Here is a 27,498-nt window from a genome sequence, read left to right as displayed (position 1 = left end):
GCAGTCCACTGGTGGGTTTTGAGTCTTCACTTTATTACTGTCACCAGAAGTCACCACCTTCACTTGGTTCACCACAAATAGACAGATGTCATAAAGGGGGGGTGCCATGGGGCCACTGGATTCACTCTTGAGAGACTTAACCAGGTGGTGGGGGAGTCCAGAGCGGGGGCCCAGGATGGGGACCACCATTCACTGCACACACGCACACACACATATATTTGTGGAGCCTTATATTATACATCTTATATATAGAAAATATATGTATTTATACTATACACAGGCAGTAACGCTGCGGGAGGGGCCGGACACCCAGACAAGGACTTGGGCACCAGGGACGGGGAGTGTCACATCAAGGCGCAGCGCTGGGAGACGGCTGGACCAGCCCATCCTCCTACACCCCTTCGTGCTCCTCAGAGAATCAAAAGGGGTCTTGGGCCAAGGTTGGGGGGCCCCCATGGGTAACAAGTGGGGGCTCTTGGTTACAGGGGGGAAGCCTGGGACCCCAAAAGTCTTTGAAGATCAAGACTCACCAGGGAAGGTTGGAGGGGGGAATAAATGCCTGTCTCCTGGGAATTAGTCCCTCAATTGTTATACCCTGGGGGAGACCCAGAGCCACAACCAGACAGATGGCCTGTGACTGCGAAGGATGTGTCAACTCAGAGGCAGGAGGCCTGGATCCTGAACCTCTTGACTTTGGACAAGTCACTGTCTTCCTGGCCCAGAGTCTTCTGCCTCCAGGGTCCTTGCAACTCTCAGCCTGCATGAAACCCAGTTTTCCTGGGCTGCCTCTTGTGCTTGATGGGAGGAGGAAACCCAAGCTATGCAGGGTCAGGATGCTGGGGGGCCCTTCTCCAAGGATAGGCTTAGAAGCAGGGGAGAGGTGGGGTGGGGGAAGGGCAGCAGGGAGGGAAAGGGGGATACCGTTGGCCTAAGAGCACACACTTTCGGCTTGGGCTCCCCAGTGTCCTCAGCAACAGAAAGAATAGGGCTTCCCCACCAACTTCCCAGCAGGGTTCAGGAGCCTTGGGTCTCCTCTACACCCTGCTCTCCGACATCTCTCACCCTTTTTTGCAGCTCTACTGTGGGCTGGCTTCTACTTGGTGGTGGGGTGTCTGGGCTGTCCCCCAGGATGAGTGAGGAATGCTGAACAAGATGGTTCAGCAACCCCCACTCCTGGCAGGGGTCTTGTAAACTTTCTCACTCCAGAGTGGCAGGGAGTCTGCAGAAAACACCCAGGGCCTGGGTGAAGCTTAAATGTGCCCTGCCCTCTAGCCCAGCATCACCAGTGCTGGGTAACCCTCAGGGAGAACAGCTGGGTAGCACCCGGGGTCTCCTAGTGCCTACCTGCCGGGGAGGTTTTTGGTGGCGAGAAGGCAAAGGGAAGGACTTCTCACAGCCTCCTGCGGGCATAGAACTTCTGCTAGAAACATATCCACAGTCACCCACCCCTTTACCTGCTGCAAGACCTCTGGTCTGGTACAGCTGGGCAGGACCATGACCCTATTCTGTGGCCACCCGGGCCACCCAGGGGAGATAACCCTTCCTCAGATGTGGAGAACCGGGCAGCAACAACCAGCTGTTGCTCGCCCGTGTGGGGTCCTCTCCCCTCACTCCTGCCTCTTGGGAGGACTTGAACAGATCTGAGTTTGAATCCATGCCCCACAGCTAACTCACACTCTAAGTCTCAGTTTCTCCTTCTGTTAAGTTCCTTCTCCCTCCCTCACCACTGTGCTGATTCCTCCATCCTCGGGACCCTCCTGGGGAGCCTCAGCCCATCGTGCACCCTGGTCCAGTTGTAGCCTTAGCGCTCACCTGGACTGTCAGCTCCTGATCCCCAGCACAGGTGCCCCATAACTGTGAATAATACCTGCCTCTTCGGGTTGTGTGTGGGAATGGGGTGTTAGTGGTAAGAACACCCAGCACCTTGGCGACCCAGTCCCCTTGCCTGCTCCCTGAGGCACTGGGTCCACACCTCTCTCCACTGTTCAAGGCCTCCCTGTCCCTTAAGGCTCAGTAGAGTGCACCTTGTGCAACACTCTCCCCAATCTCCCTTGTATCTTGGGGACACCTGCTACCCTCTCCTCTACAGCCTGTGGCCTCCTGGAGCCTACCATGCACCAGGGGCCCTCAACAGTTATCTTGGCACAGTCTGTACCTCAGCAGCCAATGCAGGCCATGCAGGCTGGCATGCAGCGTCCACAGTCCTTGTCCTCTCTACTCAGCCTCCCACAGGAGACTGCCCCTCGGTGGGCCTTCTGGAAGGCCAGGGAAGGACCCTCCATTCTTTTGGCGATCAGAGCCCCTAGCCCCCTGGCTGACCCCAGAGGAAAGAAAGATGAGACAATGTGCCAGACCAGTTGTTTCCTGGGAGGTTACAAGGGCAAGGAATTGAGACACCTGCTGGGCGACTACGGCCAAGAAACCCAGGCAGCAAGCCCAGCTCTGCCACTCACCCACTGTGACCTTGGGCCAGCTGCTCCCCCTCTGGGCCTCCTTACCCCCAACTGTGGGCAGGGTCGTAGTGAGCCTGTCCTAGCGGCAAGGACAGTGATCAGTCCTTTGGGAGGTCACAAAAAAGGTGCTGAGTTCCTAGTGGGACACACAGTGGAATGCAGGGGACCTCCCACCTTGGGAGGGGCCAGTGGGGATGTGGGGAGAGGGCCTAGGGGCAGGGCTGTCCAGGCGAGGAACAGCAGGGCAGAAAAGGCCCTCAGCCTGCAGCAGAATCAGGGTGTCTTATGGGCTGAGATTCCCAAGGCCTCCCAGAATAATGGGAGCACCAAGCAGTGGAGCCCCAGGCTGGGGGAAGGGGGAAAGCAGGGAAAGGGGACAGCAGTGCTCTGCAGTCAGGCAGCCTAGGCTTGGCCCCACCTCCATCACTGGCTGCCTGAGTGACCCTGGACTAGTGACCGTGACTTCTCCAGGCCTCAGTTTCCACTACCATAAAATGGAGACAGCTGCAACACTCCTAGCAGGGCTGTTGTGTCACTCCTGGCAGGTGACAGCCCCCCCAGGGTCCTGCAGGTGTTCAATTACCCTGCAGACAAACCTTCCCAGCATCACCCATCTGTCTTTCCCACCATTCTACCTCTGGCACCAACAGGGCCTCCTCCACACCTGTCTTCCCCCTTCCCAAAGACCATTTCTCTTTCACACCCATGCCAAGTGTGGGCTAAACTCACAGTAGATGCTCAATGAATGCTTGATGACATAATGAATGAATGCAAACACCCCAGGCTCCTGCTGGACACACTTGCACACACATGTAGACATCCCCCCGGAACGGAATTCCTTACTGCCCTGTCCCACCCGGAGCTGCCCTGGGCCTCAGTGGAACAGCTGGGAGGCTGATGAAGTGCTGGGCAGGGCAGCCTGGGAGGGAGCAGAGGGCCGGGTGTGGAGGGAGGGGGCAGGGGGCAGTTAGGGCTGGGGCAGGCGGGGAGAGGGGGGGAGGAGGAGGTGGTCACGGTGGCTCAGTAGCCCTGCGACTGGTAGCCCTGGGGCTCGGTGTCGAAGGCGTTGGCTGGCTGCTGGTAGGTGCCACCCATGCCAGTAGGATCTGGCCCGGCGCTGGGCTCCACGTAGGGGGCGTAAGGCATGCTGGAGTCCTGGCTGGGGTCCATGTAGTCCTGGGAGAAGAGGGCCGAGTCGGCGCCAATCTGGTACCGCTGGAAGGCCAGCACAGCCTGGCCTGCCTGGGGACGAGGGCCGGTGGGCCAAGGACAGGTGGGAGGGGATGGTTAGGGGAGAGACAGACAAGAGCACCGGGTTAGTGGCGGTTAGTTCACCAGACACAGGCAACAGAGGGTTAAATATCCTCAAAGCACCAAAAACAAACCAAGCTGACTGGTGGGGAGGAAAGGGGTCCTTGCAGCCAGCCCTTGAGAGGCCCAGAACCACATCGTCCAGCCAGAAAGAGCTTCAGAAGTCACCTGCCCCATGTCACCAACCCAGAAGTCACTCTGGGCCACCAAAAATTCTAGTCTCCACACTGGAATGTTAAAGTGGCCCCAAAGGCCCACTTCCTTTTCAAACTGCTCTCAGCAGTGTTGTGTGGAATGGGGAAAAGAAAGTCTCTTGGTGGGACAGAGAACTGTTGTCATCTCCTAAAACTGTTGTTTCTCTTGCAGCTCAAGATGCAGTCATGTAACTAAGTTCTGTCCAATAGATCACCCCAAGTTCTTTGTTCACCCTTTCACCTGATGCTTAGAACACAGATGTGATAGCTGGAGCTCTAGTTGCTATGATGGACCATGAGCTCCAGGAGCCAAACTGTAGGGATGAAAGAGGCCTGAGTCACTAGACTTCTGGAGCCACTATGCCAGCCTTGGACTGTCTTCCCAGACTTGGACTTTGTTTAAACAATGGTTACTTGTGGTTTTTGTCATTTGCTGCTGAATCTAATTCTAACTCAAACAACTTGGTCTAACAAGTTTGGGAAACTGAGTTAAACAGAGTGAGACAAGTTTCAGGACCACAGGACTTGTCAGAGCCTTGACCATTTAATGTATGCTGGGATCCCCAAGGGGGAAACTACAAGACACATTCACTAACCTTATCTGACCACTGAAGCCCTTTTTTTCAGTTGGAAAACTCTTGTCTCCAGCATCCATGTATAGTTGGGAAATGCTTTTTTGGTGAAAGCAACTATATTGTTATTAAGGACAACGACAATGACTGCACCAAGCTAGGGAGTAAGTTAAATGCCACTATACAAATAGTTTACAGGTTTACATTGAAAGCTCTCCAGAGATCTCTCCAACCCAGGTAAACTGTTCGTGATGGAAACATGCTAATGCCCTACATATCTGTTTTTGAGCTGGAAAGACTGAGGCCTAGGGAAGGGAGGCCTCAAGGCAGAGTTAGTGCCAGAACCCAGACCTCCCTAGACCAGGGCCCTCCGCACCTCCTTCCCTTTGATTAGCCCCCTGACAAGGCACCAAATCAACCAGGAACTCAAAAGGGCCATCAGGTCTGGTGTTTAATTCCAGAAAGTTCCAGAAGCCCAGTGACTAGGCAGTAACTTCCAATCTGTGTCAACAGAGAAAGTTCTGAGGGGCAGCCCTTCCTGGGAAGTGGCTGTTTAGAGCAAAGTGCCAGGGGCCTGGGGAAGGCGGGCCTAAAGGAGCTGGCTGAGGAAATCAGGTGGGGCCCTCTTGTATCTTCTGCTATGTTGGTATGAGGTCCTGGCTGCTGGAGGTTCAGATGCAGGAGCCTGGAGAAGCAGGGAAGGAAAAAGCGCCCCTGGGGTAGCGGCCTGGTCTTCAGCACCCCAAGTCATCAGCAAGCCCACAAGAGCACATGGGGAATGAATGAGTCCCTGAGAGAAACATCTGCAGACCTGGATCTCCCGGAGATCCTGGATCTATCTAGGGTCTACTGTCCAGGCTGGTGTCCTGCAGGAAGACAGAGGTCTGGAGCAGATGACCCCCGAGGACCCTTGCAGGGAGGGGCCTCTGACTACAGGCACCTAGTGTGGACTGTGGGTGCTCCTCTGCCCTCACTGAGTCAAGGCCTCCCTTAGCATCCAGCTCAAGGAGCAAAGGGGGGACATGGGCCCCTGCTGGATTGGGGTGCAGAGGGGAGGCTGGGAGCTCTGCTCAGAGCCCAGGAACCTGGTGGTCCACCTGCCCTGCTTCTTCAGATCAGGTATTCTCTTGAGCCCCTCCTCGAGACTCTCCACGTGCCGTAAGCAGCCTGTATTTGTATGCCTCCAGTGTCAGGAAGCTTGCTCTGTGTGCTCTGCTCTGGGGCCTGCCTGTGCTCCATTACCACCTCAACTCCTGCAGAGAGTGGAGGGGAAGGTGGGTTCCTGCCCAGGCAGCTGAGGGCCCCAAGGAGGGAACCCGTGCTGAACTGGAGGCGAAAGTCCTTTGGAAGAACAAGGACTCGCCACGTGAGACTCACCCCAAAGTCGAGATTGTGGAAGTGTCCCTGACTCCTTGGACAAAATGAGTAAATGAATGATCAAGTAAATGAATGAGCGAATAATGAATGAGGGAGTAAATGAATGAGCAAGTAAATGAATGAGTGAATAATGAATGAGTGAATAAATTAAAGAACAAAAGAGCCTACATTTATTGAGCATCTCTGTGCCAGCCTTTGTCTCATCCATATAATAGCCGAGAGGTTGGTCCATTATCACTCCTCAATCCAGGGAATTAGACTGAGGCTCAGAGAGGTGCAGGGGTTTGCCCAGGGTCACACAGCACGAGAGCAGGGCCAGGCCAGGAGTCCTCTGATGTCCTCGGCCAGGCCTCCCTTGGCAGCGAGCCTCCATTGGGACTATAAAATGAGCCTTCCTTCCGCAGCCGTGGGACAGGATCTCACACGGTGTCCATGGCTCAGCACCCCGGAGCCCACATGTGGAGCCCCCTCCAGCCCTCTAACGGCCCATGGAAGTCCATTTGAGGGAGATTTCATTTGTCTGTCCTCCCTTCCCAGCCTATGGGCTGTTGGGGCCAGGGACCCTGTCTGATTCATCACTAGGCACAAATCAGCTGCTCAATAAATGTTTACTGAATGAATGAACACATGAAGAATGAACAAAAGAGGCAATGACTAAGTGGCAGGTCTTAACTGGCCTCTCAAGCCAGCCCTCCGCTGCCCTGGATGCCCTGGCATCCTGGCCGTTCCAGGCAGTGGGCTGCCCCCACATCCTCGCCATGGGGGAGGACACAGGGCTCCCTGCCCCTGGAAGCCGGGCAGGCCTACGGCTGTGCCGAGGCGGGGAACAGCGTGTTGTATTCCTCCTGGAAGGTAAGGTCCTTGAATCTGCGCACGGCCAGGGCTGCAGTCAGGCTCTGCCAGGAGAGAGCAGGGGTGAGGCCAGCAGGGAAGAGCTAGGAAGCGCAGAGGTGCCAGCAGGGAGGCAGGCTTCAGTGGGCGGGGGGCGGGGGGGCACCTATAGCCCTCCTCTGTGAAAGTCCTAGTGTCCAATTACCTACTCCTTCTCTGTGAGCCCCACCCCATCTCAGGGCTTGCTGCTCCCAAACTCCTCCCTGTAGGACTGGACGGGCCCCACTTCCAGGAGACCTTCACTGGTCTGAGATACCCTGGGGCCACCTGGTTTTTCCCCCCATCCTGAGGACACAGAGATGTGGAGGGACCATGGCTGGCCTGCTGGCCCTGAACCGCAGGTCTTTTCAAAACTCTAGCTCCCAATATTGTATTAGGGCGAGGAGTTCCACAAGAAAATGGATATTCAGGGGCCCTCCAAAAGAGAAAGAAGTCTCCCCGGGGCAGACCCAGGAGGTGGGGGCACAGGGGCGCCCCCTTGCAGAAGGCTAGGCCAAGGGCTGCTCGAAGGCCTGGAAGAGGGGGTTGTGGCAGCAGAGGGAAAGCTCTTGGGAAGAGAGTCGGTGTGACTCCAGGTATCTGCAGGAGGGAGATGAGGAGAGAAGGGATAAACTGGGATGACCTGAAGCCTCAATTCCAGGCGCAGTCTTGCTGTCCCGCTGGTGGGTGCTCAAGACCACTGGGTTCATAGCCCACAAAGAGCTGCTCTCTGGCCAGCCCGGCACAGAGACACGCTCTCCTTGATCCACATGGTATATTTTTTTTTAACGTGAATAAATTGCTAACACATAAAGATCAGATTTCACATAAAAATTCATATTTCTGGCTTCTCTGGAAAATGGAAGACCTGGCCTCTGCAGGTCCGCATTCCTGCTTCAGAACAGGGGTGGAGGAGAGGGTGCCCTTTAGGACAGATACGGACGTGCCACCTGGCCTGCCCACACCTGCTCACGTCTTGCCTGCCAGGTGGGCAGCTAAGTTTTTGATACCCGATTTTATAGATGGGAAGACAGAGGCCTGGAAAATTAGAGGCAGCTTCAAGGTGTGGCCCAGGTCCCCTGATTGCTAGGCCTGGGCTCCTGCCCAGCCTAAGACCTCAAAGCCTCATCAGCCCAGGTGGCCTCCGCGTTCTCACCTGTCAGAGTGGAGAGAGAATACCTGCCACCCAGCTACGGTGGTGGGCGCCCTGCACCAAGCAAGGGTCCGCCATCACTACGTGACTGTCCTCTCTGGCAATGGCAACAGTCCGCTTCCTCGGGGGCAGCCCCGCCGTGGGCATGGAGGACAGGAGCAGGGTGGAGTCCCCGGCTGTGTGAAGGCCACAGCCCCGGAGCCACAGGCGGCTGGGCGGGCGGTGTACTCACCCACGTGAAGATGGAGAAGAAGGAGAAGGCGATGGCGGCCCGGGCCGCGTCCGTCCCCTCGTTAAGTGGGTTGTCCTTGGGCTTGGAGACCTGCCACTGGTTGGCCAGGTAGCAGAAGCCCACAAACCAGAGGAAGGCCCAGAAGGCTGGTGCGTCCACCAGGGCCAGGCAGAATGGTCCACGTGTGGGGAGAGGGGGCAAGTTGGGAGGAAAGGGGACCAGGGAGAGGTTCAAGAGCTCATCTCCCTCACTCCCCAAGCCCCAGAGGGGGGCAGAGAGGGGAGCACAGGGAAGGTGAGGTGAGAGCAGAGAGGTCAGCAGATGTACAGCCAGAGAGAGATCATGGAAAGGAGCCAGCCAAGGCCCAGGGAGAGCCAGGGGTGGTGGGGGAAGTGGAGGGAGGAGGGGAGGGAGGGAGGGAGGGACAGACAGAAAGAAAATCAATCAGCCTGGGCCAGCCTTTCTCTGACCTCAGCCAAACATAGATTTCCCAACTGTCCTTGACTGGCCAGCCGTCCACCCCGAGGCCTGCAGCTTTCTGGAGGAGTGCCCCGACCCCCCCTGACCTCCAACTGCAACCTCCCAAAGAACTGGGCAGGGGGAAGTTGAGGGGACTACGACAAGAATCTGGCTCAACCCCAGCGGGTCTAAGCCTCAGCCTCTAATGTGCTTGCAGCCTCACAAAGTCCCCGAGGTCAGCAAGGGGCACTTTGGGAGCCAAGGTCTGGGGAGCTCTGCAGTGGGAGCCCTGCAGTAACAAGACCTGCAGTGCCCAGGGTCTATCCAGAGAGGCCCAGAGCTGCTCAGAGCATACATGTGCCCAATGGATGGGTATCTAGAGCCCAGACCCTCCCAGAGGCACTGCTGCGGAACCCTGGGGCTCTGTGGAACACAGTTTGAGAACCATTAATTTTGTTCTAGTTCCTTCAAGACTAAGAGACCCTAGAACTTGCTACCAGGCTCATCCTGAGTGTCCCAAGCCTGGAAATGGGGGGAGGTCCCTGCCACAGACCCTAGACCATGGCCTTAGGCTAGTGAGGCGAAGTCTTACTGAGTCTTAACCTAAGACTCCCTGAGTCAGATTCTTCAAACTCATGGGATGGAGGTCAGGGCATCTCTGCCAAGGCTGTTTCTGAAGGGCAAGGGCATCAGGTTACCTAGGCTCCCAGCTCCAGGGTCTGACCCTCCCCAGGGCCTTCAGTCACCAGGCTGGTTAGTTCTCAAGGGGCCCACCAGGGAGGTGGCCACCAAATGGAGAGGGCTCCCCTGGATGCTGCACTCCCCTCCCCTCCCCGCCACGGAGCTGTGGCTATGCTGGGGTTGCAGGCCAGCACTGGTCCCACCCTTCCCTGTTCCCAGCCATGTGACCCCAAGCCTGTCCCTTCACCTGCCTGCTTCATAGGTGTGTGTGAGGATTAACAGGCCCAGGCCTGGGACAACCCTCTGCAGACGCTGCTGTGAGGAGAGGGTGCCCTCTGGGGCAGGGGGCTCACCCGAGACACCGATGTCGGATAGGACAGCCTTCTTGCGGTCCTTCACGCTGCTGATCTGCGGGAAGTAGACGTCCAGGGCCAGGTAGAGCAGGCAGGTGATAAAGGCGAGCACGCCCACGGTCACGCCGTAGCTGCAGGCGTTGGGGTTGCGGTTGTAGATGCAGAACTCCTCGCCCTCCGCGGGGGTGTTGAGGTAGCCCTCGTTCACGATGGAGCCAAACACCACGATGGAGAACACCTGAAGAGGGCAGGGAGGGGCAGGGGAAGGCATGAGGCCCAGGCAGGCCCCACACAGTACCAGCCCGGTATGGTGGGGTTGCCCACCAACACCTCTCAGCTTGCTGCCTGCCTTTCTGTGAGCCCTCATCACCCCAAATAGCAGCCATTTCAGAGGGAGGCCCAGAGAGAGAGGGCAACTTGCTTGGGGTCACACAGCACAGGGCAGGGTCAACTGCTTCTATCCTCAGGCACAGGCACTGAGGACCCTCTCTACAGAGGGTCACCCCCTGCCAGCCAGGTCCTGAGAGGTCTTCTTTCACCGACACCAGGGTTCCTCTAGGACTAGACCCAGCCTCCCAGAACCAGTGGTCTCATGCCCTCCTGGGCAGGGAATCTGCTAAGCCTCTACCCCCATCTTGTGTACCCACCCCTTCCAGCCACAGAGCCATGGGCTGTTCTGGGGTCTCAGGCTCCACCCTTCTGTCCTTGGTCCCACCCTTCCCTGTTGCCCAGGCCCTGACAAGTAGAAGGAATGATGAATGAAAAAAATAACACCAGGCACAATCCTGCCAATTACTGGGCCACCTGCACCACCCTGAGAGAATTACACGTGGTGCCTCATTTAATGCCCCCAAAAGGTCTATTTCAGTTCAGTTGGCAGCCAACTAAGGTGGCCCCATGACCTCCTGGTATTCACACCCTGGACTGTGGGCTGGGCCTAGTGATTTGCTACAGAATATGGCAAAGAGTGATGGGATATCACTTCTGTAAGGAAGTTACAGACTCTGGCTCTTGGCCCCTCTTGCCTGCTCACTCTGATGGAAGCAGCTGCCATGTTTTGAGCTGCCTCACGGAGAGGCCTACCTGGCAAGGAACTGAGCGATGCCTCTGGTCAACAGCCATAAGGGACCTGAACCCCTCAGTCCAACAGCCCACAAAGAAGCAAGTCCTGACAGCATCACGTAAGTGAACTTGAAAATGGATCCACCCTCAGCCATCAGATGAGCCCTCAGCCCTGGCTGACACCGCAATTATAGCCTGTGGCAGACCCTGAGACAGTGGCACCTAGCTAAGCAGATTCCTGACCACAGAAACCGTGAGATAACAAATGTTTGTTGTTTTAAGCCACTACATTTTGGGGCAATTTGTTATGCAGCAATAGCTAATTGATACAAAATCAGTATCACTGGCATTTTGCAGATGAGGCCGTTAAGACGCAGGTATTGGTAAATGTGCCCAGTGCCACACAGTGATGTTTGGTCAGTGGCAGAGCTGGCTTCAAACCCAGGGACCTGACTCTAAAGTTCATGCTTTTTCCTCCTGCCTCTCACGGGCCCTGAAACTGTGTGAGGATGTGGAGGCCCAGAGCCGCGGACACACATGCAAGAAGGCAGAGCCTCGGCCGGAGGGATTTTTATTGTGCGTTTTCCACTTTCTCTTTGATTTCCAATTGTTGTACAAAAAACTACAATTTCAATATAAGCCAGACATAGTTTCATACTCAGCTGACACATAGTGACTCCGGGGCAGGTGTGTGAAAAAATATGAGCAGCAGTATTTTTTTTTAATCTTTTTAAGATGTCTACACTTTACATGGGTTTTTATAATGTACTGAATATATTAGTGTGGTTGTAATACATAAAAAACAAATAAGTCTACATTTAAGGGGCGGGTTGATTTGACAATTTTTCCCGAAGGAGTGCAGACCACTGGTTCATGACTCCCTGTATTCAGAGGATTCTGACCCAAATGTCCAATGGATGAATGGAGAAGCAAGTGACAGCACATCCACGCAACGGGGTATTATTCAGCCATAAAAAGGACCACAGTTCTGATACGTGCCACAAACAAATGAACCTTAAAACAAGTGAAGGAAGCCAGACACAAGAAATCAATATTATATGCTCTCTTTTATGTACTATATCCATAACAGAGACAGAAAGCAGACTAGAGGTTACCAGGCTCCGGGGGGGGGGGGGGGGGTAATTACTTAATACGGTACAGGGTATTTCATGGGGTGAGGAGAAAGTTTCGACACTACAGAGAGGTAGTGGTTATGCAACGCTGTAAATGCACTAAATGCCACTGAACTGTACATTTTATTTTATTATTTTTTTTAATCCTCACCCGAGGGTATTTTTTCCACTGCTTTTCAGAGAGGGTGGAAGGGAGAGAGAGAGAGAAACATCGGTGAGAGAGACACATCGATTGGTTGCCTCTCACATGCGCCCAGACCAGGGTCCGGGATTGAGCCTGCAACTGAGATACATGCCCTTGGCCGGAATCAAACCCGGGACCCTTCAGTCCGAGGGCCGATGCTCTAACCACAGAGCAAAACCAGCTAGGGCTGAGCTAGGGCTGAGCTGTACACTTTAAAATGGTTTACTGTATGTTATTTGAGTTTTTCTGCAACTAGAAAAAGGGGAAAGGATTGTGGGGCTGTGTCCTGGTTCAGCCACAGCACAGAGGTGGGCCGTGAGCCACACGTCTGCCAGTCCTGATTTGGGAAGGTACACAACCCAGTCCTTAAGCCCCATGCAGTCATCCTGGCTCACAGCTCTGCTCTGTGACATGGAGGGCAATTTGTACTGCCCCTAATTTATAGATTAAAAAACTGCGGTTCAGAAAGAGGTGACACTGTTGTAAGCAGTACAGGCTGAACTTGAACCCAGGTCTCCTGACACTCAGGTCTCCTGTGCTCTTTCCCACCTGACCAAGCTCTCAGCCTCAGGAGGTGGGTCCTGAAGGAATGGTCTTTCCTAAGACCTGAGAGGTCAGCAAGTAAGCACCCGTGTGATTGGATCAGGCAGTATGACTGGATCAGACAGTGTCGCTCGATCCGGTAGTGTGACTGAATCCCGCAGCGGACTGGATCTGGCAGTGAGACTGGATCCTGTAGTATGACTGGATCCCACGGTGGACTGGATCCCACAGTGTGACTGGATCCTGCAGGGTACTGAGACTGGATCATGCAGTGTGACTGGACCATGCAGTGTGACTGGATCAGGCAGTGTGACTGGAGTGCCAAGTCTCGTGCTCAGGGACACAGGAGGGGAGAGACAGGAAGTCCTGACTTCAAAGCACTTCCTGACAGACACAATCCCTGAGGGCTGCTGCCCAAGGTGGGAACAAGGGTGGACCCCCTTCCGAGAGAACACCAGAGGAGATTTGAGGAAAAGAAAGAGGGCAGAAGCCCTCTGAGGACAGCAGAAGAGGAACCATTAACATGGGGAACCCCTGGGGGAGAGAAGCAGGAGGAAAGTGCTGGAGATCATGTGTCCCCATGTGTCCTTGTCCCCAAGAGGGTAAGGAGCAGAAGGCGGAGGCTTCACACTAGCTCCCTGCTACCTGCCCTCAGGCCCCGGGGCGCCCGGGGCCCCCAGCCCTCCTCTCCACCCCAGGGTCCTCTGGCAGAGGAGGGAGGTGGTCAGGGAACGGAACCTGAGGCAGTGGTTTCTGAGCTGAGCTGGGAAGGAGCCAGCCCTGCGTGTTTCAGGCAGAGAAACAGAAAGGGCAGAGCCCAAACATGGGAGGAGGAGCATGGTCAGAGTGTGACCAGGGAGCTGGGACTGGAGAGGTACGAAGGGGAGGAGGGACAAGGCCTGGTGGGCCACAGTGGGGACACTGAATTTAAATGCAGTGAGAAGTTACAGGGGAGGGTGACAAGATCTGGCTCTGTGGATTGCAGACACCCTTCTCCCTTCCCCCATGTGGCACAAAGGTCATGTAAGTGGTTCCCCACTGCCTTCTGGATACAATCCAAGCTTCTAGGGGTGGTGGTCAAGGCCTTGCCTCCCTACACTTCCCACCAACCACCTGCTCCCCCACCTTCTCCGGAAGCTGGTTTCCACCCACAGGTCCTGAGCTGGAACTAACTTTTCTGTTTATGTTCCTGGAGGTGGAGTGAGCTGCCAGGTGACGCCTCTGCTGGGCATGTGCTATCTGACCTGACTGCTTTGTACCCACAGGGTCCCCTGCATCCGGGGCCTGGGAGGTCATATCCTGGAGGCCAGAGAACTGGGGCTTGTCACCAGTTGTTCATTCATTTGACAATATTTCCTGAGCACCTAGTATGTGCCAGGCCCTGTACAAGAGGCTGAGGAGGTGGCAAGGTCCCTGTTCTCACCAAGGGAGACAAATGCTAGGCTGACAAATATGTAGGTAAGTCCTGAAAAAGCATAAAGCAGGGCAAGAGGAGACGAACTGGGGAGGGGCCTCTCTGATGAAGTGACCTTTGAGTAGAAGACCAATATTCCAAAGAGAAGCAAGTACAAGTGCAAAGGCCCTGGGGCACGAATAAGCTTGGCTGTAGCAGGCCAGTGTAGCTGGAGCATAGTCAGTGAAGTAGGCAGGGGTTGGCCCCCAGTGCCTTCAGGGGCAGGGGGAATTCAGGAGCCACTTCGGGCTCAAGAGCAGGCAAGTAACTTGCTCTGACAGGTTTAAAAAGGATCACCCTGGCTGAGATGGAGAAAAAAGACTAGGGCCAAAGGTGAAAGTGCCCAGGCAAGGGATGAGGGGCAGGGCTGGTGAGGGCAGTGAGGTGGTGAGAAGTGGTGGGGTGCTTAATGTATTTGGAAAGTAAAGCCACCAGAACCTGCTGCCAGGTCTGCTACGGAGAGAGAGAGGAGGAGCAGAGTAGGCTGGGGAGAGGTTGACAGTTAGGAACAGAGGTGTGCATGTCAGGTCCCCTGCAGGCTGCAGGCCTGGCCAGGACCAGGAGCCTCACCTGGACTGGGCCTGACAAGTCTACAGATGGAGAAACTGAGGCTTGGAGAAGGGAAGAAATGTTGCCAAGGGCATATGGCCAGCCCCTTGCAGTCTCCCAAACTCCCTCCGGGATCTTAAGTCCCATTTAACTTCTCCACTTAGCTGCCATCTCCCCACCCCGAGTGGGAGGGAGCACCCAGGGGCAGAGCATGCACCTCGGTTTCTGTCCCTCGGCTGCTTACGGCCCAAGGCAAGATAAACGGGGATCCCTCGGGACCCACTCTGTGACTCTCGACTAACTCCACGTGGCCCACGTCCTTATTCCCATTTTACAGCTGTTTCCAGGGACCTGCCTCGCTCACACACCTGGTCAGGGTGGATCCAGTCTAAATCCAAGTGGGTGCCCTGTGGCCTCCAGGGTGACCTGCTCCGGTCAATCTGCAGGGACAGCAAGGAGCACACAGAGCACACAGGGTAACCGGAAATTAAGCCAACGAAATTCTACGCTGTGCGGCAGAGGCGAGGGGAGCTCATCCTAACAAGCGGGTCTGCTGCAGGGACCGAAGGCAGGTCTGCGGAAGCCGGAGGGGATGCAGGGCGGGTACCTGGGGAGGATCTAGAAGGGCAGCTGGTCACCGGCAGGCACAAGAAAACAATCTCCTTCCTTTGTACTACAGAAAAATGCTAAAAAACAAACAACCCAAAACCAAAAAACCACCAAAGTAAACGGGCCAGGGCTCTTTTTTTCTTTCCTTTTTTTTTGCCATCTTTATAATCCAATCCTGGGTCTTTTAAAAATGGATTCCAGATGGCACCTGGAGCAGAGCTGTGTCAATCTCAGAAAAACAGAAATTCTCGAAAGGAATTTCAGAATTTCAGAATTCAGGATCTTGGACTATTAGATTCAGCTACCAACAGAAACAGAGAACTGCCAGACCCCGCCCTGGCCTCCCCCCTCCTGCCCCCACTCAGCCATCCCAGGGGGCAGGGGCTGGCACAGTTTAGTAATTTTGTGCCTGCTGTTCCCACTTCCCCAAATGCCCTTCCCCACCTTTTTCATCTTTTAAACAGGAGCAAACTCCTTCTCACCCTCCAAAACCCTATGGGGGTTGGTGACTCCCTGTCGCCTTCTGGGACACGCTCCTTCCCAGTCACTCTCCCCAACCCTGACCCTGCACACACTCCTACTTGAGGCTCTGTTACCGGTCTGTCTCCCCAATGGCACCCTGAGACAGCCCACACCCTCCCTCCACAGGGGCCTTGCCTCAATAGGAGTGCCTGACGACAGCCATCTCATTTAACCCTAACCCAAACCTCTAAAGATAAAATAAACCTAAACACCCCCCCACAAAACAGGCCTACTTAGTCCATTTCATAGAGAGGAAGGCTGAGGCTCAGAGAGGTCTGGGTGTTGGCCTCCTGCCCAGGCCTGCCCCTCAGCCCCATCCTGAATGGAGGCCAAGTCTCTGAAGGAGTGAATTCCAGGTTCCAAGCTCTAGGATCGGCATGAGATCCAGGAGGGGTCACCTGCTGGCCTGCGCCATGTCACCAGCCCACAGTGTGGGAGGAGCCAGGCCCACCTTACTCCCATGTGCACACAGAGCCACAGGCTGTGTGGGGTCACCACTGGGCATCAGGCAAACCCAGGCTCCGGGGCGAGGTGGGCCCAGCCAGCATGGGGGGTGCAGAGGCCTCTGCTGTTCTCCCAGAACTTCCCAGAGGCCTGGCTTTAAATATCTTCGGGCATATGCTGAGTTTTCCCCCAGAGAAGCTGTAGAGAGATGAAAGCTGGATCCCATAGCCCTGTGGGCCTGCCAGCTCCAAATGGCACCATCTATCTCACCCTGCACAGGGACATCTGTTCCGAAGCCAAATGGCTGGAAGGAGTCCCTGGTCCTTGCCCCATGCTACAGGCAACAGCTAGATGACCTGCTCACTGGCTCTCCACTTTGTAGTCTCAAGAGCTGCCCACTTCCCAGAGGCAATGTTGCTCGCCTAACCCAGGACAGGCTCTTCTCTGGTGTCCTTATCTCCCCCAAGTCGACTCCAGCGCAGTAACCCCAACTCTCACCAGTCTCTCCCCTAGGCAGGCTCTGAGATCCCTCTATTTGGGCTACTGGTCTCACCTCCAGTCTCTTCCAGCTTCCCAGTGACCTCAAGCCACCCTCACCCTGGCTCCCACCCAGCTGCTAGGACCCCAAACTGGGCTCATCCTCAAGTCCCATCCAATCTGGCAGTAAGACCTATGGCTCCACCCTCCCCCAAATAACTCTCAAAGCACTCCACGCCTCCATGCTGGTCCAGGCCAGCATCACCTCCTGCCAGGTGATGACAGCAGCTTCCTATTCTCCATGTGTCCACTCCTGCCCCCTGCACTGTCCCCTTTATATCAGTTGGAAAGAGCTCTTTAAACCTAAATCAGATCATGTCACCCAGCCCCTGCTCCATCCCACCTATCCACCCCCACATTCCCATGGTGAAATCCCTCCAACTTAGGGCTCAGAATCCTTTCCTACCACTCTCCTCTTCTGGCTGCCTCCCAAGCTCCTTCCTGCCTTTGCACTTGGCTGTTCCCTCAGCCTGGGATATGCAGAGTTCCCCAGATCTTCCTGCTGGCTCCCACTGGTTCCTTCTCAACATCTAAATCTCAATGCATGACACCTCCTCAGAGGAGCCCTCTAGACCAGACTCCCAGATCTACAATATTATCCAATAACTCCATTTATTTTCTTGATAATATCATTATATACTTTTTTTTTTTTTTTTCTATTTATTGGTCACTTGTTGGGTGTACATCTCATCCCGAGCCAGAGCCAGAGGGAGGGTCAGGAAAGGCTTGGAGGGAAGCAAACAGCAAGCCTGATAGAAGGATCAAGGCACAGCAGTGTAGAAATGGGGAGAAAGCAGTCTTCTCTCCTCAGCATCCCCGGCTTGTGCCCCCATTTGCACACCTGTGACCAGGGGAGCTGCCTCCCTCCCGAACAAGGGGGCTGCTGAGTCCAGCTGAACCTGCCTTCCTGCCAGTGTCCCCGCCGAGGTCCTCCAGCCTGCCTCCTGGGCCCCAGGAAGAGGCTGAGGGAGGAAAGGAGCTGCCATGCTTTTGAGGAATGAGTCAGGCTGCCCTTCGTGGAAATGGGGCCTGTCCCCACCCAAGGTCATGTGAGGATAACGACTAAAGCCAAGGCAGGGGCGCGTGACTGGCACTGGGCAGCCACTCAGCTTCCTGAAGAGCCGCACGCAGAGCTGCAGGGCTGAGGCCGGGCGGGTGGGGCACGGGGTCGCTTCTCTCCTCCCCTCCCGAGCACCACGTTCTGGAGCCTTAGACATGACCTGCTGGGGATTTAGCTGTAATCCTCCCACAAGCCGTCCTGTCCCCTCCGGTTCTCAGTGGTGGGGGTGGGGAACGATCTCTGCTGGGCAGGGGCCTGATGAGCAGCCCCCTATCCCCAAAGTGGTGAGGTTCAGCCGGGGTGATATAAAGGCTCCCCCTTCTCTCCACACTGTCCCTATCTTCACCCTCCTGTGGCTGTGTGACAAGGGGGCCAGTAGCCTCATTAAAAAGGGGGAAACCAAGACTCAGAGAGGGGTGAGAACTCACACTTGGTGGCAGAATTATCCAGATGCTCATCCCATATTCTATATTCCAGGTCTTGCCACCTCTGCCCTTTCGGAGGCGAGGAGCAGTGGGGGTGGTGAGCAATGCCACCCCTGGAAAAGGGACGTAACACCAACTAAACACAGCTGAGCCCTCCCCTGGCAGGACCTCATGTGTGCCCCCATCTTGCAGGTAGGGAAACTGAGGCTCTGTGAGGTCTCTCAGCTGGGAAGAAGGGTAGAGTAAGCTACCCAGTGGTGTCTGCTCTTCCTCACCTCAGTGCCTGCCTCTGCCTGCCAGTCCCTACATGCCTAACACTGTTCCCTGTTTCCCTCTCTTTGTGAAAGTTCCAGGTTTTCCAAGAGATAGTCTGGTCCCAGGCTCTGACTTGCATTCTATTTTTGAAAAAAACACGTTTTTATTGATTTTAGAGAGAGAGGAAGGGAGAGGGAGATAGAAACATTGACTGGTTGCCTCCAGCATGCACCCCAACTGGGGACTGAACCCGCAACCTGGGCGCATGCCCTGACTAGGAATCGAACTGCTGACCTTTTGGTGCACAGGAAAATGCTCATCCAACTGAGCCACACCGGCCAGGGCCCTACCTCACGTTCTAGAAGAGAAAAGACACAAGGAGGAAAAGTCCTCTGCTTCTGAGAGTTCTTACAGCCAGTCATGCAGCAAAAGGGAAGGGGAAGGACAAAGCGAGCTTGGAGGAATCCTGGAGGGCTTTAAGGGAGAGGTAATGTTTGAGCTGGGCCTTTAAGGCTGGGTGGGAGGCTGGAATAGGGATGGTGGGTTGAAGGAGGCAGGCACAGCAGTGCACTTCACAACACAGTTCACCCGCATGTGGAGTCCTTACGAGATGCCAGGCATGGTCTAGCACTGTGGATGTGACAGTGATGTAACAGACAGGATCCTGGGCAGCCTCCCCTGCACCTCTCAGCCTTTCTGTCTGCCTGGGACTTCTTCCCCCTTCTCCCCCAGCTGGCCCCACCCCTCTCATCTCAACTCCATTGTCACCCCATCCCTGAGCCAGTGAGTGCTCCCTCACTCTAGGTCTTATGCTCACCTCCGTATTTTAAACGGTTTTCCCACCACATCACCCTCACCGAGGAGCAGGCACCCAGCACACGGCGCACACAGAGGAGCAAGTCAAGCAGAAGACGGTGGGGTGTCTGCATCCTGCGGCTGTTGGGCCCAACGGGAGACCAGCTAACCCTCACTGCCTGCCAGCTGTGGCTGAGAGATCTGTTAATAACCATCAGCCACGGGATTTGGCAACGCGAAGGTCATGGATGATGGAGCTGGGAGAGGACGCCTGGCGAGGGGCCTGTGAGAGAAACCGGAGGAGAAACCCCGGGGATGGTGACCGCAGGCAAATCTGCAGGACCCGAGGAGTGGGCCTGGGAGTAACACATCTGTAAGGGGATGGAAGTAACGCATCTGTAAGGTGATGAAGGGAAAGAGCCAGAGAGGGGAAGGAAAACTGAGGGTGCAGGAGAGGGAGGGAGAAAGGGTGCTGGGAGTGTCACTGGACCCGAGTCCCTGAGTAGGTGAGAGGAGGTCTAGTGACAGGGAGGACCACCTTGGTGAGGGCGGCTCGTGCAGCAGGAGGGTCAAGGCTCAGAGGGCCCAGGCCCAAGGACCACTGGTACCAGGGCAGGTGAAGAGAGAGCTGGAAAGACAGAAGGGGTGGGGAGAGGCAGCCACCTGAGTGTGTGCAGCTACAGGAGGGAGGCCAGGCCTAAGGTACACCTGGCGAGTGGCCGAGGCAGGTGAGGACAAGACTGTGTGAGGCAGGCAGGCCAAGAATGTGAGGGGCCAAGGTGTGAGAAGGATCGTGGCAGCGGAAACTACAATGGCCGGGAATGAAGGCGGGGTGGCACTGGGGTACTGGAGTGAGCAGGCACCAAGCCTAGGCATCGCGAGGGAGAGAGAAAGTGACCTGAGGCTGGCCAACCACCAGGGGAGTGGCCAATCCTGTGCTGGTGTGAGATTCAAAGCTGGGGAAGAATGGTCTGGAAGCAGCCTCAAGAGCCAGGAGCCCTGCTGTACCTCTAGGAGAGGGGGGTATGAGGGAAACAACGGCCCCCACTGAGAGGGCTGCCAAGGAGCAGGGTCCTGGTCACAGTGCAATTTACAATTAGGGATACTCAGAGGGTGCTGAAGACTGGGGGACATAGGTCATGTCCTCTGGCCCTTCATGAGTTACTGGAGGAGTGCTGGGTTGTTGGGGTTCCTGGAGGATGTTCCGAACAGTCTGGGTCTGAGAGCCTAGAGCTGTCCCAGTCCGTTACCCCATCCCCGAAGTCCTCTTCTCTGACACTGTCCTCCCCTGCAAAGGGGAGTTGAGCAAAAGTCCATGCCAGGAGGGAAGACTCCTTCAAAAACACAGGGCACCACTGCCCTACCAGGCCCCATGACACCGCTAAGGCTCACACACATGGACCTGGGGCCCAGGCCCCCCTGCTGCAGGCCCCCCCAAAGCACTGGGGATGGGGGGACAGTGGTTCTTAACATCACTTCTTTAAAAACCAACCCACCCAAAAGTTCCCAACCCACAATCCACTAGGAGCAAGAGTGGGGGCTCTTTGAGTGTGGAAAGGTTGGGAACCATCAGCCCAACCTGGACTACCTTTTTCCAATCTGACAGACAGGGAAACTGAGGCCCAGAGAACATGGTGTCTTGCTCAAGTCCATTGCCAGTCAGGGTCGAAGTGGGTGTAAAGTGGCCCTAGGCACTTCCCGGCACCCTGCCCTGCCTCTCTGTCCCCTGGACAGGCAGCTTCTTCTGTGGGTAGGATGTGGGGCTCCCTTGCCAGCGCTGCCCCTGCCCTCTCCCTGTCCTCCCTCCTCCTGGTTTCAACTCCTCTCCGACTTCCCTCACCCAGCCTTTGTTCTTTCTCTCCGGGCTCGTGTCAGCCTGCCAGCCTAACAGCTTTGCACAAGCAGACCTGTGGCTGGGGACTCCCGGAAGCAGGAAGCAGGGGCCGTGTCCCCAAGGTCAGCATGGGCTGTCATTCTGGCAACTCCAGTTATACTCTCTGGGCCTCAGCTTCTCACCTAAAGTGGAGGCCACAAAACCCACTCTGACTGGGATGTCACGTGCCTAGGAGGAGTGAATTGTATGGCAGGCCCTTCACCCAGGCACCGCAATCCCATGTCACAGATGAGGTAATGGGGGGCTCAGAGAGGACTGGGGTTTTCCAAGGTCCCGTTCTGGGGGTCCTGCTCTTGATGTCAAACCCTCCCAGGCACCCTGGGCTCCTGCGCTGCCCCTGTACACTGGAAATGTCAAGAAACCTGGCAGAATCCTATCAGCAAACATCTCATGAAGACCACCTTGCACTGACACCACTCTATACCTGAGATGGACCAGCCAAGGCTTAGCCACAGGCAGGCGAAGAGGGGAGAAAGGCTCCAGTACTGTCAACAATAAATGCCAAAGGAGCATTGGACATGCCTTCATGGACCTTGCTTTCTGAGTAAGTGACAGGGAAGAGACTGGTGCTGGAACAGGACAGGCTAGATAAGACCACACATCTCCTGCGAGGACACCTGCCTCAGAATCCTCTCCAAGCCACACTTCCACATGGCAGCCACAGGGAGCTTCCAGAACACGCCACTTCTGTGCTTAAAACCACTCTCTGTGGCCCCCAGGGCCCTCGGATGAAGTCCAGCTTGTGTACCTGTCACTCGAGGCCCTTCCTGGGCTATCCACCCCTACCTGCCCCTCTAGCCTTTGACTCATCACTCTCACTCACATACCCGGGGCCCCCAAGAACTCACCCTCATTTCTGAAACCCACTCAGACCTTGTGCACACTGTTCCCCCTCCCCACTTATTTATATCAGCTCAGGAGTTACCTCCTCCTGGAAGTTCTCCATGCCTCCACCCTGCAGAGGCAGCTAGGCCCCACTGGATCTCCTTGTAGCATCCCAAGCCTCCTGGATGGTGCTTGTTGACTCAATTCTGTTCTCACTGGACTGAGAGCTTCTCGGTGGGACACATGGGCCGGCACTGACAGGGACTTGGTATACGTGGAATGAATGAACGAAGGCCAGAGCTGGCCAGAGGCTCTGTCTCCACCTGGACCCCTTTAACCCACCCTTCTGACGTATGAGGACAAGGGTGGGAGCTGGGACAAGGGGTCTCGGCTTGAAGCTAATGTGTTTGCAAAGCAAGGTCAGCTTTTATACTCAGTGTTGACTTGGGATGGTTAAAGGGGCTGATAAAAAAGAGGGTGTGTTGCCCGGCTGGGTGTGGCTCAGCAGTTGAGCATCGATCTAGGATCCAGGAGATCAGGGTTCGATTCCCGGTCAGGGCACATGTCGGGGTTGCGGGCTAGGAAGCTGGTCAATGACTCTCTCATCATTGATGTTTCTCTCTCTCTCTCTCCCCCTCCTTTCCTCTCTCTGAAATCAATAAAGATATGTTTTTTTAAAAATTAAAAAAAAAAAGAGAGGGTGTAAAGCCTCCCACCTTGAGCCACCCTTTGGTGCCACTGTGACCCAGACAGAGAAACCCACGAGGAGTGTACTGAACGAGAACCCTGACAGTCTGAGCCCTGAGCCAGTAGACAAGTTCCCTCCATCCTGAGCCTAGCTTCTGTCTCCTGGTGGGGACGACATACATCCTACTTAGAGAATCCTGGGTATTACAGCCAATGCCCTTAAGAGATCAACCCTGAAAATGGCAAAATTTCATACATTTCATTGTTTTGTTTTGCCAAAACAGAGAATTAACTTAAAAAACCCTCTCATCGCTCGGCTGGCATGGCTCAGCAGTTGAGCATTGACCTAGGATCCAGGACATTGCAGTTCAATTCCCCATCAGGGCACATCCCTGGGTTGTAGGCTCGACCCCCAGTGGGGGGGTGAGCCAATCGATGACTCTCTCATCACTGATGTTTCTCTCTCTCTCTCTCGCTCTCTCTCTCTTCCCCTCTCTGAAATCAATAAAGATATATTTTAAAAAAACAAAACAAAAAAAACCCTCTCATCTACCAGCACCAATATTCTTTTCTCCTGGGTCATTTCAACCCTCTAAAAGACTATTAATTCTAAATAGAAGGTGGTCCTTTATATTAAATCAGTTAGTTCCCTGCTGGAACTCCCCTTGTCCCGCTTGGCTCCAACATAAAGAAAAGAGTCATTACAGGCTGCAGTCATGGAGCAGTTGCACTTCTGACCTAGCCTGGCCTCCTCCATCAAAGGGGGACACCAAGGCACAAAAGGTGGGCACAGCTGGTGCCTTTGGGAGCAGGGAGTGGCTACAGATATCCTGGCCCGCTGCCAGCACAAACCCATCTTCCCCCCACCCTGGGTTAGAGGCAGCAGCTTGGGTTCGTCCTAGACACTGCCCCAACTCGGCCATCTCCTCTTGGCCCAGGGCAGGAGCTGCAAGAGGGCTCTCCACCTTTACCAATGTGGTCAGTTCCTGGGTTTTTGCTGTAATTCCCCTGACGGGTAGGTAGGTGTGTGTGGAGTGGGGCGCACAGAGGCAGAGGGTAGCTGAGAAAGCCTCAGGCAAGAGAGACAAGGGTTGTTCTAGGACCTGCTTCTGCCCCAAAAGGGCCTGGGGGCTCCGAGGTCTCAGGTTCCAGGGTGGGTCCAGGTTTGGTGAGGCCCTGAAGCTTATATGGTTTGGGGGCCCTTTTTCAGAAAAATATAAAAAAATTTTTTTTTTAGATTTTACAAAATTACCGCCCCACTACGTGTTGCTGGGCCTCTCCAGGGCTGCGGAAGGGGTCTAGGCAGCACAAGAGGAGTCCTGGATAGGGTAACCAAACGGCTGGGTTTGTCTGAGACTGGGGGGCTCTCAGGACATGGCACTTTCAGGGTGAATTGGGCAGCCTAGCCCTAGAGCTCAGGCTTCATCAGTGAGGGTGAAACTTATTGCCAACCTGCCAGACCCACTAACACCCCCATCCCCATTTGCTGAGGTAGCATGAGGGTGAAGGGTGTGCCCCCCAACATGCTAAAATGTCTCAGCATACCACTAATTTTTGAACAAGACTGGAAGGAGCCCTGGCCGGTGTGGCTCAGTTGGTTGGGCGTTGTCTGGTGCGCCGAAAGGTTGCCGGTTCAATCTGCAACCAGGGCACATGCCCAGGATGCAGGCTGGATCCCCGGTGCGGTGTGTGCAGGAGGCAGCCTACTCATGTTTTGCTCTCACATCGATGTTTCTCTCTCTCCCTCTCCTTTCCTCTCTCTCTAGAAATCAACTTTAACAATGTTTTTAAAAAGAAAGAAAGAAAAAGACTAGGAGGAGACAGCAGCCCTCCTTAAGTGGTGGTATCACACATGATTCCCCAGCCCCAAGTTTTTCTTTATTGTGGTAAAATACATGTAACATAAAATTCACCACCTTAACCATTTTTAGGTGTACAGTTCAGTGATATTAAATATATTTATACTGTTGTACAACCATCACAAATGATTTTTATATTTTCCAGTAACTGGCAGATATTATTCTCCTGATCAGGAAAAAAAAAACTACATTTAAAGGTATCAGGACCAGGAGGCTGTGGGTGCAGGAAGATTTGGGTTTGAATTCTCCACCTGCCACTGGCATACTCAGTAACCATGGGCTTCTCTGAGCCTCTCAGTTTCTTCAAGTGTGACACAGGCTGGTGGGGGAAACTAGCTGGGTAATCATGACAGCGCCCCTGCATACAATGGGTACTCAATCAAAGTTACTTTTCTTCATCCTGGAATGTCCACCCCACACCCCAATGTGCACATATGTAAACTCTCCTCATCCTTCCAGGCCCAAATTGACATCATTTTCTCCATGAAGTCTCCCTGATTCCTGTTACCACCTCTGTCTGGGGGTGCATGGCTCACTCTGCATCGGGACTAAGGGCGGCCTCTGAGTCATGCCACCTTCCCTCCGGGCCCAGCAGACTCAATGAAGCTTTGTTAAATGAAGCCTTCACAGGCAGAAGTGACCCAAGCAGACAAGCTGCCCACACCTCCTCACAAAGCCAGTGGCTCTGTGCTCCCAGCCCTGTGGCCCAGGAACCGGCAAAGGGGAGCAACACGCACAGCCAGCCCACCTGATGAGGCAGGTGGCGCCTAGAGCTCTACCTTTGCCAATGGCCGGTCGGGACTCTGGGGAGCTAGAGGCTGGCACAGATGAATGAATTCAGTGCCACAAACCCTCATAGATGTGCCAAGGGTGCCAGGCCTTGTGCCAGCACTGGGGACCCAAAGACTAACAACAGGGCAGGGTAACAGAACAGGGCTTCCCTGCCCTCAAAGAGCTCCCCCACCCTTCCTGTGACACAAGAAGGTTTTAATAGTTTTAGACCAAAAAAAAAGGTAGCTCCACCAGGAACTAATATGACCCTGAAAACCCAGGAAATGGGAGCTTGAGCACCCAAGGCTTCAGGTGGCTTTAGGTATAGCCCCCAGTGTCACCGACAATGCCACTGACCAGCGCCTCCAGTCCAGGACCTTCTGGTCTGGGTGCACAGGAACCGGCCCCAGGCCTGTAGAAGCAAGACCCTCTCCTGAGGAGGTCTGGGCAATGGCTAGCCAACCCTCAGGAGCCCCAGGCACCTCCTCCCCAGACCACAGCAGGCCTTCTTTCCCTGGGGTGCTGCGGGAGCCATGGGAACCCCACCCTCAGTCCCATCCTCCTCTCCCCCTTCCCAGGTCTGAATACGGACCCCACTCAGCCCTCTGACCTGGCCTATTCTGCCCCTCACCAGGCTGGAGGGCCAGAAAAGGCCTTTCTTCTGTTTTTCTCGGTGGGGAGGGGACCTTTCCCCCGGCCCCCAACCCCCACAGGCATCCAGGTGTATGCTGGGGGGGCGCTGTCAGGGATTCATCAGCTCAAGGAGGCCTCAAGGAGGCTCCTCCCACCTCTCTACAAATCGGGAAACTGAGGCTTGAGAAAGGAGGTGATGCTCCTACCTCGGAATTTAACTTCTGGTTTCCCGAGAACATTTCTTGGGTGGGTTCCAGCCCAAGGTCACGCTGGAAGGAGAGGCCGTTTCCGGGTGGTAGCCAGGTGTCTGGCTCCCAACGCATCGCTCCACACCGTCCGCACTCAGCCATAAAAACCGGGTTCCCTGTCCTCTCCTCCTTGAACGTCCACCGCCAGCGCGGCGTGCACCCCCGCGTGCTGTCCCACGCCCTGATCCACCACCCAAAAAACGCCACTTGAAACCCGGACTCCGTCCCCGCGGTCGCCGGTCCGCCCGGGCGGCCGCGCGCAACCCGAGCCGCGAGCTGCAGGGCCGCGGCCTGGAGGTCACAGCGATGGCTGGGGACGGAGGGGGCGAAGCGCACCAACTGGGGTCACCGGGAAGCAAGGGCCCCACGAACGGCAGCGGACGCCCCCCGCGAGCGTCGAGACCCCCGCCCCCGGGGCCCTGGAAGGAGAGAGGGGCGGGCACCGGTAGCCCGCAGGACCGCTCCCCGCCGGCTGCCGCGGCCCGGCCCGGGCTCCGGTGCGGCGGGGGTCCGCTCGGGCACGCCGCCCTTGCCCGCGGCGCCACCCCACCCCCGGCCTGGCCGGGCCACCCAGCCGTCCTTACCCAAGACACGACGCGCAGGATGGTGTGAGGCTGCCGGATCAGCGTGTGGGGGTCGAAGGCGCCCCCGGCTTTGCCCGCTCCGTACGCACCCCCTTCCATCGTGCCTGCACCCGCACGGTGCCCCCCGCTCGGCGCGCACCGTCGGGCCGTGCGCGTGCGCGGCGCCCCCGCCCCGTCCCCTGCTCGCGGGCCCGCGCGGCCGGCGCAGCCCCGGGCTCCCGCGAGGGGGCGTTGTGCGCGGAGGGCGTGAGCGGCCGTGGGCGGGCCACGCGCGCCCGCGTGCGCCGGACGCGTCGGCTGCGGCCCCGGCGGAGGGCGCGCCCGTCGCTAACGCCTCGACCTCTTCGCGAAGTTAGGGGCCGGGGGAGGAGGCTGTGCGCAGGGAACGCAGACGGGGCCCCGCCCCCGGGCTGCGGGTCTACCTGGCCGCCCGGCCGCCATCACTGCCTCTCGGACCCTGGGGCTCGGGCCGGAGCCGTGGCCGTTACTTCAAGGCTCGTTTCCCGCCGCGCTGTCCGCTGCAGCACGGCGAGAGGGCAGGGACGGCCCTGTCCCCCTCGGGGGGTGCTCGGCGCACAGTAGGTGCGCACGGAGGTTCCGAGAACGAGTGAAGGAGCCGCGGGTGACCAGCCTCCTCTGCGCCGCCCGAGCCCAGCCGCTGCCCGGGGGCCGCGCGGGTCCCTGTGCCGCGCGCCGCCCGCCGCGGCCCGGAGGGCACCGAGGGGGAGGCTGAGGGGGAGCAAACTCTGTGAGACGGCCCGGCTCGCTGCC

At 56.1% G+C, this 27,498-nt stretch overlaps 1 protein-coding gene across 5 annotated transcripts; it reads right to left on the bottom strand.

The window, feature by feature from the left end:
- On the bottom strand, positions 1–26,918 carry SYNGR1 (synaptogyrin 1). 5 transcript variants are annotated; one of them, XM_081130834.1, is made up of 4 exons: positions 26,728–26,918; positions 9,656–9,893; positions 8,163–8,308; positions 1–3,695 (listed from the first exon to the last, which is right to left on the bottom strand). In XM_081130834.1, the coding sequence occupies exons 1-4, from the start codon at positions 26,824–26,826 to the stop codon at positions 3,474–3,476; spliced, it is 705 nt and encodes a 234-aa protein (XP_080986960.1). In that variant the 5' UTR covers positions 26,827–26,918; the 3' UTR covers positions 1–3,473. The 5 variants fall into 5 exon arrangements, with proteins under 5 accessions (XP_080986960.1, XP_080986962.1, XP_080986963.1 ...); XM_081130836.1 differs by having other exon boundaries at positions 11–3,629; XM_081130837.1 differs by lacking the exon at positions 1–3,695 and adding an exon at positions 4,487–5,215.
- Positions 26,919–27,498: the final 580 nt, after the last annotated feature.

The sequence above is a fragment of the Miniopterus schreibersii genome (assembly GCF_964146895.1).
Source record: "Miniopterus schreibersii genome assembly, chromosome: 2".
Classification (NCBI taxonomy): Eukaryota; Metazoa; Chordata; class Mammalia; order Chiroptera; family Miniopteridae; genus Miniopterus; species Miniopterus schreibersii.
This window is presented reverse-complemented; position numbering and strand designations above follow the sequence as displayed.

What these genes read in the sequence shown, in the direction of transcription:
- SYNGR1 (XM_081130834.1), bottom strand. Translation starts at nt 26,826, where the DNA reads ATGGAAGGGGGTGCGTACGGAGCGGGCAAAGCCGGGGGCGCCTTCGAC. An exon ending in ATCCGACATCGGTGTCTCGG is followed by an intron (nt 8,309 to 9,655) that starts GTGAGCCCCCTG and finishes TGGACGCACCAG; the next exon opens with CCTTCTGGGCCTTCCTCTGG. An exon ending in TCTTCTCCATCTTCACGTGG is followed by an intron (nt 3,696 to 8,162) that starts GTGAGTACACCG and finishes CCTCGTCCCCAG; the next exon opens with GCAGGCCAGGCTGTGCTGGC.